Genomic DNA, 12,860 nt, shown 5'->3' with positions numbered 1-12,860 from the left:
CACTTAGTCGACAATGTGTGAAGACGAGGTCAGTAGAGGACAATGGATGTGAACTATGAGACAGAACAGACAGACGGTGGACAGATGGACAGACCTGCAGCTCCTCAATACGTCTCTGTAACACATCGAGACTGTTGCTTTTAAACTGATGGAAACCGTGAGAGGGAATAGCCTGAGCAAATGTCAGAACAGGGTAGGACAAAAAAAAAAGAAGAAGGGGAGGAGACAAACAGAAGGGAGGGAAAAATAAAGTTAAGAGGTCAAAATGCTGAAACAGCCATAAACACTCTGATTACCATTGGCACTGGACGTACCTTGAGGTTTTAGATAGAGATAATACAGAAAGGAATATAAATGCAGTTACAGTTTTTAATTAAATGCTGTTCTTTCAGGCATCGGGAAGATGGATATAGCTCACCTGAGGGGGGATTTGTCCTCCATTTTTCAGCCAGGTGAGCTTCGGGGTGGGTGATCCCGATGCTCTGCAGTACAACCTCAACGTGTCACCTTCTTGGACTTCAGTATTTTGAGGACTGACTTGGACTTGAGGTAGGGTGCCTAGACCGCTAGGGTTAGAGTCTAACCAAAGAATGCAACATGACATTCAAAGACACATATTGTGATCACAGGACACTGGAATCATCTGTTAACTTAGAAAACCCCTCTATTCCTAAACCTGAACATTGCATTTTGTCCCCAGATAGTTGTGAGTCCTCAAAATCTTTCTGTGGAAACATGAAATAAAAATGCATACACACTTAAACACAGTGCATACTTTGGACAAGGAGAGAAACCCGCGCTGTGTGCTCGCCATGCGTGTTTAGGGCCTTGCAGGTGTAGTCTCCCTCATCAGCTGAGTCCACTGACGTGAAGGTCAGTATGCCACCTCGAATCACTGCTCTCGGACTCATTCGGTTACCTGGACCTCCTGTAGGGATCACGCGATTACACTAATGTCACTAATGACACAATCAGAGCAGTGGGGCTAGGTTTTGTAGGTTTCTTTTGCTGGACTAGATTTCCTAGAGACAAACAAAACATAGCAGAATCTGGTCTTTCTACTTAAATAACTAGAAATAGCTCAACAAACCCTGTATTAAATATATTAAGAAGGAAATCCAACTTATCATACCAATCCATTCGATGGCAGGGGTTGGGTTTCCAGTTACTGTGCAGTGGAACTCTGCCCTCTGGCCTTGATAGACGTTCAGCACTGAGGGAGTTACAGTGGCCAGAGGCCGGGCCCCCTCTGCAGCTACAGAAGGACACAATTCAGTCAAGCACAGCTCTAAAATCTCGCCAGACCTAACATGGAGAAACAGACCTTCTAAATGAATCATGAATTTTTGTCAGGAGACTACAGCCTCTGCTTGGCCATCAGGTTATTTTATTACAAACTGTGGAAATGGTTTTACATGTAAGTGACTGATCAGACTTAGAGAGAAAGTGATGGCCTGTGCCTCAACCCACTTGGCAGCCTAAATCCCCAGTGCAGACAAAACAGATGAGATGTGGCATGCAGTCCTTGGCAGGGCCTCTGGGTATATTGCTGTCTACGCCAGTTTGGCTAGCTTCTGGACTGTGTATTCGATCCCAGGGTACCAGACCAAAAGAAAAGGCTCTTTCAGTAGGAGGGGAGGAGGTTATGTACTGTAGGCTGAAAACTGGGATTTTTGAAGCCTTGGCTAATCTTTGACTCTCTGACCCCAGTGACACGAACACTCCAGGGCGTCCACTGTGGGACATGAGGCAGGCATGACAGTCTGAATACTGGCTTAGCATCTATGAACTGATTGATTATGACTACATATGTGCTTTATTATTTGTATTTGTTATGTTTTGCAAATGTCACGTCACAGCAAGAAGGCCATGGGTATGAATCCTCTGTGTGACCTTTCTATGTGAAGTTTGCATATTCTCCTCATGCTTGCCTGGGTTCTCTGGATTCCTCCCACAGTCCAAAGACATGAGGTTAGGATAACTGGTGATTCTAAATTGACTGAAGGCGTGAATGTGAATGGTCGTCTGTCTCTGTGTGTTGGCCCTGTGACAGACTGGTGACGTGTCTGTCACAAGGCAGACATGGTTGCCCCCCACCCATGCATAACTGGATTGGATAAGTGGAAGAAAATGGATGGATGGATGTAAATGTCTATGGCAGAATCAGTGCAACATGCAATAACACTTAAAATACCAACAAAAGAAAAAACAAAACAAAACTACTTCTCACATTACTAACATGGGATCTATCTTAGCAGTTAGCTTTGGTTTTATCTGCCCAGTTTTTGAGATATAACTCTTCTCATTTTTTTTCTTTTACTCTGGCTATACTGTATTACAGTAAAGGTATTTCATTTGCTATTCAAAAAGTAGTTCCATTAGTTTGTATTATTGTTTTAACTAAATGCCAAGAAGCATGTCAACCTGCCTGTGTTCGGGAACTATATTGAATAATTTGCTAATTATCACATTTTAAGAAGAGTTCAATTGATTGGATGTTTTTGTTTAACAAGTTTTAGGGCTATAATACAAAAATACTTGACACTCTTGACCTGATGATGGTGCTATGTGAAAGGTTTACTGGTGTTTACAAACAGTTGCGAAAGGATGTGAATATGTGTAGTGCTGCATATTTCATGGCAATCCATAAAGAAGTGTTGAGGAATTTTATTCAAAAACACATAAACTGAGCACTGAGTGAGTCTGGAGAAATAGTCATGGGAATAAGAGTTATTCTCTGGGCACAGATATTATATGGAAATCCGTTCTGTTACTTATTGAGCTAATTCACCTATGGTCACTGTGAAAAACAACTATCTTTAACCACACTAGAATTAAGATACTGCTTTAAAAGACAAATGGTAAATGGCCTGTATTTGTATAGCGCTTTACTTAGTCCCTAAGGGCCCCAAAGCGCTTTACACGTTCAGTCATCCACCCAATCACACACACACAGGTGTGGCAAGCTACATTGTAGCTACAGCCACCCTGGGGTGCACTGACAGAGGCGAGGCTGCCGGACACTGGTGCCACCAGGCCCTCTGACCACCACCAGTAGGTGAAGTGTCTTGCCCAAGGACACAACGATCAAGACTGTCTGAGCCGGGGCTCAAACCGGCAATCTTCCGATTACAAGACGAACCGCCAACTCTTGAGCCACGATTTCTCCTTGCATGTGAGACAAATATTTTCTTCATACAGTGTATGATTGTATGAAGCCACTGCAGTATAGTTTAGCCTAAACACTCACAGTGTTACTTAAAGTACACTTCCATCTGAGTATCTCTTCGCACAAATGGAAGTGTGGACTCCAGTCTGCTATGCACATTTAGCCATGATGCAATGGGGTTGTGATGAGATGTATTAAGCACAGTATGATGTTTGAAGCCCAGATGACAGTATAAAAAAGTTTAGCATGATTCCTGAAACGATAGAGGAAAGTGAAGAGGAAAAGAAGGTAAGAATGAAGTGACATTTCCTTTCTCTGAATGTCGAGATTCTGTCATATAAAACATGCAAGTACACAACCAGAAAATTAGCTGGACAATTATTATTTTAACAAAACAGACTTAATTACTTTGTCCACGTTATAGGGACAATTTCATCTTTCTTGGTCATCTGTAACTAGGACGATAAAGTAACTGAAAGGACTCCAGTGACTGAAAAAAATAGATTTTTAAAAGTTTTTTTTCTAAACAATGAAAAGTAGACTCTACATTCACAAGGAGATGCCCATTGGAATGAACATGCACTTTTCCCAGCAGTGATGGATCCAAATGAACCAAAAAAGTCAAGTAGGAACCAGTAACACTCATGTACAATCTTATAAGCCTTAATTCTAAGAAGGACACAAAAAACATATTTTTAGCTCTAAATTCAACTTTGTTGATTGTTTTTGAACACCACATAAGAGAGCATGTATGCTCCAGGCTATTATTTATGCAGTGTCTGCAGCTGTTGCTTGGGTGGTTGTACATGGATGTTACCAAATCAGTAGCGCATCCATGCTGTGGAAGATTAGAGCATGCATGTAAAGGAGACAGAGAGAGGAGGGTCCTTCTAGGGAACCTTGAAGAAGAAATCATGCCCATGCGGACTTACTATGTCTGCGTCCTTCAAACATTTCATAGGATGTGTAAAACATCTGAGTCTGTGAGGCCTCTGGATATGAGGGAGGGAGGAAGGGAGGGAGGGATGAAGGGAACAGGTAAACTGACAGGTCAGCTTTCTGAAGTAACAGCGGTTTACCTCGCATCTCCTCAGAGACACTTACATCCATCCTTGCATGTGAGTCGCCGTAGTTTTTCCCACTCGATTGCAAACATCATCACACACGATGTAAACATGTTAAAAAAATCATGGGATTGAATTCAAATGGCACCACTTTGACATTTGTTTTTCCATTTCAGCTTGTGGTTCCTTACACCGTTTAAGAATTCGTCCTCATGGTGCCATTAAATTCATAGCTTCATGCATTCAAATTAATACTTACCTAATACATATTGTATGAGTCAAGATAGTTTCCGAAATGATGCTTTGAAATGTATCAGTTTTATGCTTATCTAACAATGAGGAAAACCCACTTAGACTTTAAAGTCTGAGTACCACATGTGTAACAGACAAAAGAATCATAATACATATAGACACACAGACACATAGGCTCAAAGAGCATCACTATGAGAACTGCTCAGCAACAGAAAATTAAGATATACAGAGTAGCCACATGCAGGTTAGTAGCAAGAAGCTGTTTTTAATCCTGACATTTCAGGTGCTAAAAGCAAACATACAGCTTGTGGTCACCCTGAACCTAAAATATATTATAGATGTAAATGAGTGAGGCTGTAAAAAAATCTCTTTGTTCTATATGTGATACTTTTAATAACTTTTTTTTTCTTTTAAACATATTTCACAGTTAATATAAATACATTGTAGTGTACATTACATAATTTTGGTGTGTTTTAAAAAGAAAGTAAAAAAAAAGAAGAGTAAATTTTAAAAAATTACAAAAGCACATTTGTGTATACATGCTGACATGTAGCCTTTGAATTAATGACAAATAAAGAAATCTACTCAGTCGATGAAATAAAGCCGAAAAGACAACATTTAAAATGTGACTAGTAAAAATACTTAAAATTGTGTGAATGTAAACAAACATCTTGTCATGTAACTGTGTCCACATTGCCTTTTTTTAAAGGTTCCTTTAAAAAGCCACCCCAAATCTACATTTCTTATATATTTGATTTCATGAAAACATTCTAGGCTAACAACTTTCAGTCAATCACAGAATCAAAAGCACCAACAACATTGACAAAGTGTAAATAAAAAACATAATATACAATTGTAGTTGAATTAATACACGTTTTTTTCTTTTTCTTCTGCAGGTCAGATGAAAAAGTCAGATATTGAAGTTTTTACCAACAAAAAATTAGAAGTAGCAATCAATACAAAGGTGGACTAACACTAAGGAATGAAACATTACTATTACAACAGTACAGCACAGTTCAACAGTAAATTTAAACATAGATTTAACCAACTGTGTGACTAGTAGCACCATTTTGTTCAACAACGTTCATCATCAGGATGGTAAGTAGAGTAACAAAGCAGCCAGTAGTTTCATGAAGGGACACTTTAAAAGTTGGGTAACACAAATACTTAAGAGTAGTAGGACTTCTTCCTATTCATCCTTTACAGTGAAGTCCTAGTTGAATGTCAGTTACAGAGTCACTAAGCACACATCGTGGCATCCGCATTTCCCCTCATCATTATGCACTACGCTACACACACTACACTTAAGCCAGGGAGGAGCATAGGAGCACACCAGAATCCAGCACCCTGCTAGCAAAATGTTTGGCAGCACCAACAAGAAAATCTATGAGTAATCAGGAAGCAACCAGACCACCACCGATTAATTATGAAAAAATAAACCAAAAAACAAACAAACAAGAAGATAAAAATCAGCAGTAGCTTCATCAGAGTGTTGGCAGAAAGCATTGTCCACAAATCACATCTCCAAAAGAGATATGACCTTTGAGTGCCCATTAATCTGTATGCTTGCCCATGTATATTGTGTGTTATATCTTGTGTTCTACAGTTTTAGTTATTACCAAACCCACAAGCTGTATTTCTTCATATAAATGCCAGGAAACCACATTAAGAGACACAAAAGACTGTAAGTTTAAAAAAAGCAACGAAAAGAGCTGATTGATTGGCAGCATGAGGACAGACATGTCATATATGTGGTATCTGAGAGCAGAGGGCAAAAGCACTGGGAGTTAGAACTGCAAGCGCTTAGGAAGCTGTTAACCCTGAGCTGAGTGTTTACATCACACGATGTGAAACGAAAAGCATGCACTACTGTAAGACGACGGACTGGGGTAATGTGTGAGGATGAGAAAGCATGGGAGTCAGAGCTGGTATGGCAGCAAGGCGTGATGGGTAATGGGATGCGGTGCCAAGGATCACGAACCTGGCACGTAGAGGATGGCTCTGCCCTCGTCCATGCCAAACATGTTGGAACCTGTGCAAATGTAGACACCTGCATCTTCAGGCTGGACATTCTGAATTGTTAGGATGCCGTTGAAGTCCATGGCACGGTTGGGAAGTTTCCCATTGCCGCTTCGAGTCCAGACCAGGGTGTAGGCTGGTGACTGTACGTGAGGGAGCAGATAAACATATATGAATCTCACAGGGTATGCGTCTACAAAACACTGTCTCAGTGTCTCATAAATAAAGGATGAGCCAGCGTTACCTTGCTCTGTGCAGTACAGATGAACTGGACAGTAGACCCGACCCTTATAGTCTGGGATTTGGGCTCTTCAACGATTACCTCGATAGGTTTGGAAGGGACACCTGGTGACAGGGAGAGTTAGATTACACTGACTGTTTAAAAATACTTCAAGAGGATTTCAGAATGCAACACAAGAAACCAATTTAAATTTACCGCAAAGCTAAAATTCTTTTTTTTTTCATCATAAGAATCAGTGTTTATCGAACCACAGCTGTGTGACTGTATATATTTGGTGTTCTTTTACAGGCAGCATCAGGAAAAAAATCTTCCTTTTAATATGACAGTGATACCCATACACACTTGTGACAACAATTTCAGCGTGGCTCCTGTTAGTGCCGCGCTGGTCTTGGCAGGTGCAGATGTAGACACCGGCATCCCTCGGCTGGACGCTGGTGAAGTACAGTTCTGCTCCTGCACACACAAATTTCGCATTTGCATATACATAAATATATATCATCATTCTACTATACAAGATACGATCATGTCAGTTTCATTTACATTTAGGGTCAAAGGGCTGAATCTTGTACCTTGTCTACGTCTGTCAGCACTGCTGGAGATTGGCTGTCCATCTTCTCTCGACCAGAAGAAATAGTGTGGAGGTGATCCAGACACCTGACACCGCAGAGTGACAGGGTTTCCCTGTGGCACTAGGACTCTCTCTGGATAAATTCTGACTACGAGTGGGGCTGCAACTGGAGGTGCAAGGATCAATATAAACATTCAGGAATTCACTCTGAGAAGAGTTTTGTGAGAACAGTCAAAAATTTCTTAAATTTCTGAATTATTATGTTTCCTATAGATTTCATGCACAGTTACAGCACAAGGCTTTCATTTATTTTATTGGAAGCGTGGAAACTTTACCATCATTTGGACGACACTTCTCTCTTGCCTGTGGGTTTCCAACATATCCAGGAGCACAACTGACAGGCACAGAAAAAACCCCATCTCAACAACAGTCCATGGAAAGCAAAATTTACTTTTACAGAAATTTCAGTCAGTGTATTTTCATAAATGATCATCTTATTAAGATTTGTTTGAAACAAACACATGAGGTATTCACTCTGAGAGTAGCAGTTATCTTACCGTTCACAGTACTGGCCAGTGTAGCCAGGCTGACAGGCAGTACACTGGTAACCTCCGTTTCCAAGGCTCTCACAGGTAGGGGAGAACCTGCATAAGTTACACACAAAGTAAAAGTGTTGGTCTAGAAACTCAGTTAACAAGTAATTGGTGTTTACTTGTAATTTTGACTGGACTCAGGGGAAAACATGTAAGCAAATTCATATGTTCCAAGAATCTTAAAGGTAAAACTACAGCATAAATATTTTTTTGTAAAAAGGCAAAGTGTTTAAAACATGCAAATTTTTTTCAAATTAATTATTTTCAACAGATTTGGTATTTCGTTACCATGAAACAGCAAAATTCTTTTATGGTAAAGTGAAATGTAAGTGCAAAATCAGACACTTTCATCAGGATAATGAAATATGCAGGACTTGATGTAAGCCTGTAGTAAACAGGGTAATGTTTCACCAATACTCCAAAATCTACAAGACAGGGTTAATTGTACTGGACAGTTGTCCTGAGCTATAAATAGAGCTGGAATGTAACGTCTTAATATCCGTGCCAGAACTTACTGGTTGTCCGGGTCAGTGTGAGGGCAGGCACATGGCTGGCAGTCTTCTGGAGTGCCAACAGTGGGGTCACCAAAGAAACCAGGAGCACACTGCTCACAGAGCTCACCCTGAGTGTTATGTAGGCAGCTCTGGAAGAAGGCAAATACTCTGTTTACAGATCTTGTCAGGAAGCTTTAATTCAAAGAAAAATATCAATCATAAGTTGATCTGGTGCTTCGTACTGAACAGATGCCGGTCTCCGGGTGACAGGAGTCAGAGTGACCATTGCATTCACAGAGCTCACAGTGACCCAGGTACAAGCCACCACCAGTGCGGGTATAGCCAGGAGCACAGTCCTAAAAAAACAACAATATATTATTCTGGCACAATCAGGTAAAAAATGAAAAAGAAAGAAAAATCTGAGAAATTTATTTAAAAAAATATTGACCTGGCAGGAGAGTCCCTGGTATCCAGGTGGGCATCGGCACTGCTCCACCTCGAGGGCCTGTGCCAAGCCGCTGTAGTTGGGCACAGCAACCTCCATGCTGATGTCAGAGATGCTGGAGGAGCGCATCTCTGTGGAGTAGGATGCTCGAATCAGGATGTCATCGAGATCAGCCAGAACCATCATCAGGTGCTCTCTAGTGGCAATCATGCCATCAGGTCGACGCCAATTTTCCTAGTGGGAGAAAAAAAGAAAGACTAAAGCAATTGGTGTGCATTATGAATAGATTTTAAGAAAAGTGAGTTTTAGCATGGTCAGCTTCAGGAAGGTAAGAAAACAAAGGAGAGGCTTAGTCGTGGATGGTTTCACTTCAACAAGCCCAAAATTTGCTGTAGTTTTTATCTCTATCTATCTATCTATCTATCTACCTACCTACCTATCTATCTATATATATATATATATATGTATATATATATACATATATACATATATATGTAACACAGGCCTATAGTATTAAAAATATATTTAAATTGGAAAAATCTAACTTATAATTAAATCTGCTTATAGCATATTACTATACACTATAACAGATCTGAACAGCAAGGCTAAATTATGAACCACTCACCTCTCTGAAGACGATCTCAAATGTATTCATCTCTCTGCCCTGTTGCCTCCGCTGCCAAGGCTGACGGGCTACCAAGGTGATGTCATTACCCTGAAGGAAAAATGAAAGCAGGTGAGCAAATCCTCTAAATGCATGTAACAGTGGTAGAAATCAACAAATTTCCCAGAGATACTCACAATAATCTGAATGTCAGCATCGTCAAGGAGTGTCCCTCTTGGACCAGCCACATAGGAAATGGTGTATTTAAGTTTTCCACCATAGGACCCCACCTAAAGCATGACGTTTTATGTCAGGTTAACGTTCATTTACATTTTGCAAATTTGTAAAAGTGCATTCCCTGAATTTTATCCATGGGATGGATGTCTAATGGCTTCTGTGATTGTGTTATTTTTTCCAAGGTCATTAAAAAAGAAAGATACAATCAACTTGCTTTATGGAAGTTATAGTATGCTTTTGAAGCCTGAGGCAATAGCAAAGAATGAAAGTCATGACATTGCTGCATCTGCTGCTTTTGTCTCATGTGAGACGTATACTGCCATGCATGTTTTCATCACTTCATCACGTAATTAAGAGAAAATCTAATAACATGATTTTTGACCTTTGCATTACATCTCACTTTACCAGCAGTCAAAACTCCAATCATAACATGGCAAAAAGCCCTCACATTTTAATACACAGGAGGAATGTAGGACAGGAAACCAAGAAGCTACACTGAAGGGAAAGGGTGGGGGACAACTGTAAAACTATGGGCATAGGTTTTGTGGACAGTTATGTAGGAATGCTTGAGGATAATAGGAGTGCAATATTTTATGTGACCTCTAAGGGGATGACCAGGAGCGAGCCAAGTTTTCACAATTACCTTATCCCCTGTGAACTGCCCTGGAAGCTGCCAGTAGAGCAGACCATCCTGGTGCAAGTTGAAACCTTTGTAGACCAGAAAGTACTGAGAGGCAAAGGAGGAAGGAGAATAAGCCACAGGAAGCGAGCGAGAGTTAAGCAGCAAGATGAAATCACAAGCAAGCAAGCAAGAATTCCAGAAAGTATGCCTGGGAAGTATCGGGGACAAACATAACATGCAACTAAACACTTTGAAGTAGATGTTTTCACGTAGGAGTGTTATTAAAGAGTCTTTTGCTGCCAATCGATAACAACAGAGCACTCACACTGTGCCTTGTCTGACAACTAAAACAGCAACTTGTACAGTCAGTAATATGGCAATGACAGCTTAACAAGTGCCTCAATTAGATGTGGTTCTAAACCAGACAACAGCATAATGACAGGCCATTATAAAACCAGTGTTAAGTGGAGAATTACAGTGCACACTGTGACAGCAGTGAGTGGGAGTGATTTGCTTAACAACGAAAAATACTTCCATTCCAATTAATCACTAGAATTAAGTCAACTACCCGTTCTTTAGTGTTTATGAACTACACCCATTATATTCAGCATTAATTTCGCAAATTATAATTAAGTTTTATTTAAAATTTCTGGAAAAAACAAACCTTAACAAATGAAAAAAAAAAAGATGGTTGTTAATTAATAATTAATTAACTTTAAAGCTTTAAGATTATAATGGACATGAAGTTAGTCACTCAGTCATTCCACTATCTACCTTGCTGGTCCCACCAGTTGTACTATAAGACTTGCTCACTGTGTTCTTGCTCTGCTGATTCACGGGAGAACCAGGCCCCAAAAAGAAATGGAAGACATCAACAAAAGGCTTGCAAAAAATGAACAAAACCTCTTGCAATCTCTGACAGAGTGTACCTGGAGATGAGGAGCATGGCCTGGGGAGTAAGGTTGGGGTCGAGTTGGTCTAACTGAAGAGATACCAGATGGGGGGGGTGGGGGACTCAGATTACGCAAAGACCAGCGAGAGTGAGAGGAAGACGAAGAGGAAGTCGGGACTCGTGAAGTATAGGGAGAAGAGTACGGGGATGATGAAAAGGAGGAGGATTTATAGGAGGGAAAAAATGGAGGAGAACCAGCTTGCCCATTGGAGAAATTAGAGAGAAGTGCCCAGACTTCATCATCCAGCTCTCTGACAGCACCCTGAGGGGAAAGTGGTGTACCAGAGACAAACAATAGGTAACCTAATATATACCCACTCCAAGAGAAGGGGGACCTACCATGCAAATCTTGCTTGACTATCAATAAAAGTGACAAAGCTTTTTTAGACACACCAGGTTATACAGGTAATCAGTTTTTATATAGTTATTGTAGATGCTGCCCATGATAGGCTCATTCTATTATTTCCACTCAAACAATGCAGTCACACCAACAAAACACTTAAAAAGTTCTTTCACGTAAGAAACTAAGATTTTGCTATTCATGCCAGAGTTCTCTATAACTCACTCACATGCACACACACTCATATCTGACGATGTGCTTCTGCTCAATCCCACTTCATCAAACCCAAGTGTTCATGCTGCTACGTCTATGAACCAAGATGATGATGTTACTTCTATAGATGTCCACAAAAACACTGTGCATCACTTATTCTTGTTAGACACACGAGTTTTACATTCTCCGATCTACAGTGCAGGTCACACCAAATACCTGACTAGCTCTTTTGGTTCTGTGGGGGTCTTTACGTTGAGTGGCCATTAGGTTCCAGATGGAAGCATCCTTCCTTAGCTGCTCCTCTGGCAAGTATGAATCACTCTATTGATGTGGATAAAGTAAGCTCTTTGATCACTTTGCTCACCACTGAGCTGATGGTATTTGCAAGTGTTATGGCAGTGTTATTCCAGTAAAAGTTAAAGTTTATGAAGCTCTTTAATGGACCATTAATGATCAATCCACAGGGCTCGTATCATGTGAAGCAGAAAGCGATGTGGAATATGGACTTTGATAAAAGTGGGTAACTCTAAGAGGCCTTTGTTTGCCACCTTCAGCTGCAAAATGCATGCACAGCTGTAAAAACGGCATGCATCTAATAAGTAACTGTGCCAGTATAGATAAATGATCACAGAACTTTTCAGTGCATATTCACGATATATGCACATGCATAACATGATAATTATTATTATTGTACATCAACCAGCGTATTTCAAATGCAGTACAGTTACTTGAAACATGCCAGGTAACACTGCACTTCAGAAAAAAATCACTAGATTTTATATGATCAAACTGCAATCACAACATACAACAACTTTATACCTGATCTTTTCGTTTCATTCGAGCAAAATGAGAATTTTTCTATAGAGCGTGGAGAGGGAGACAAACACAAAAAACAAGCTACATTATGTAAGTCGTCACCGGGGTCATCAAAGCTATACAAATTATTTTACCAATATAAACGCTGTTCAGATTTAAAAGATGAAACCACTGCAGCAATGAAGGAAAGAAATCACGCAAAGATTGATAAACAAGTTCACTCTAAAAGGA

At 40.3% G+C, this 12,860-nt stretch overlaps 1 protein-coding gene across 6 annotated transcripts in view; it reads right to left on the bottom strand.

Moving 5' to 3' along the window:
* The window catches only part of hspg2 (heparan sulfate proteoglycan 2), a 94,838-nt gene that overhangs the window by 22,878 nt on the left and 59,100 nt on the right, over positions 1–12,860 (bottom strand). For 5 of the 6 annotated variants that reach the window (XM_039604040.1, XM_039604042.1, XM_039604043.1 and 2 more), the window contains exons 34-49: positions 9,647–9,739; positions 9,471–9,560; positions 8,849–9,079; positions 8,643–8,756; positions 8,422–8,549; positions 7,871–7,957; positions 7,649–7,707; positions 7,315–7,479; positions 7,088–7,198; positions 6,749–6,849; positions 6,467–6,647; positions 4,102–4,161; positions 1,133–1,255; positions 776–928; positions 419–579; positions 95–172 (exon numbers count right to left, since the gene is read on the bottom strand). In XM_039604040.1, the coding sequence (XP_039459974.1) occupies positions 95–172; positions 419–579; positions 776–928; positions 1,133–1,255; positions 4,102–4,161; positions 6,467–6,647; positions 6,749–6,849; positions 7,088–7,198; positions 7,315–7,479; positions 7,649–7,707; positions 7,871–7,957; positions 8,422–8,549; positions 8,643–8,756; positions 8,849–9,079; positions 9,471–9,560; positions 9,647–9,739 (1,935 nt within the window). The remainder of the gene's footprint in view (positions 1–94; positions 173–418; positions 580–775; positions 929–1,132; positions 1,256–4,101; positions 4,162–6,466; positions 6,648–6,748; positions 6,850–7,087; positions 7,199–7,314; positions 7,480–7,648; positions 7,708–7,870; positions 7,958–8,421; positions 8,550–8,642; positions 8,757–8,848; positions 9,080–9,470; positions 9,561–9,646; positions 9,740–12,860) is intronic. The other variant, XM_039604044.1, reaches the window with a different exon arrangement.

Source organism: Oreochromis aureus, linkage group 20, assembly GCF_013358895.1.
Source record: "Oreochromis aureus strain Israel breed Guangdong linkage group 20, ZZ_aureus, whole genome shotgun sequence".
Taxonomy (NCBI): Eukaryota; Metazoa; Chordata; class Actinopteri; order Cichliformes; family Cichlidae; genus Oreochromis; species Oreochromis aureus.
The sequence above is the reverse complement of the archived record's forward strand: the minus strand, read 5'-3'. Positions and strand labels throughout refer to the sequence as shown.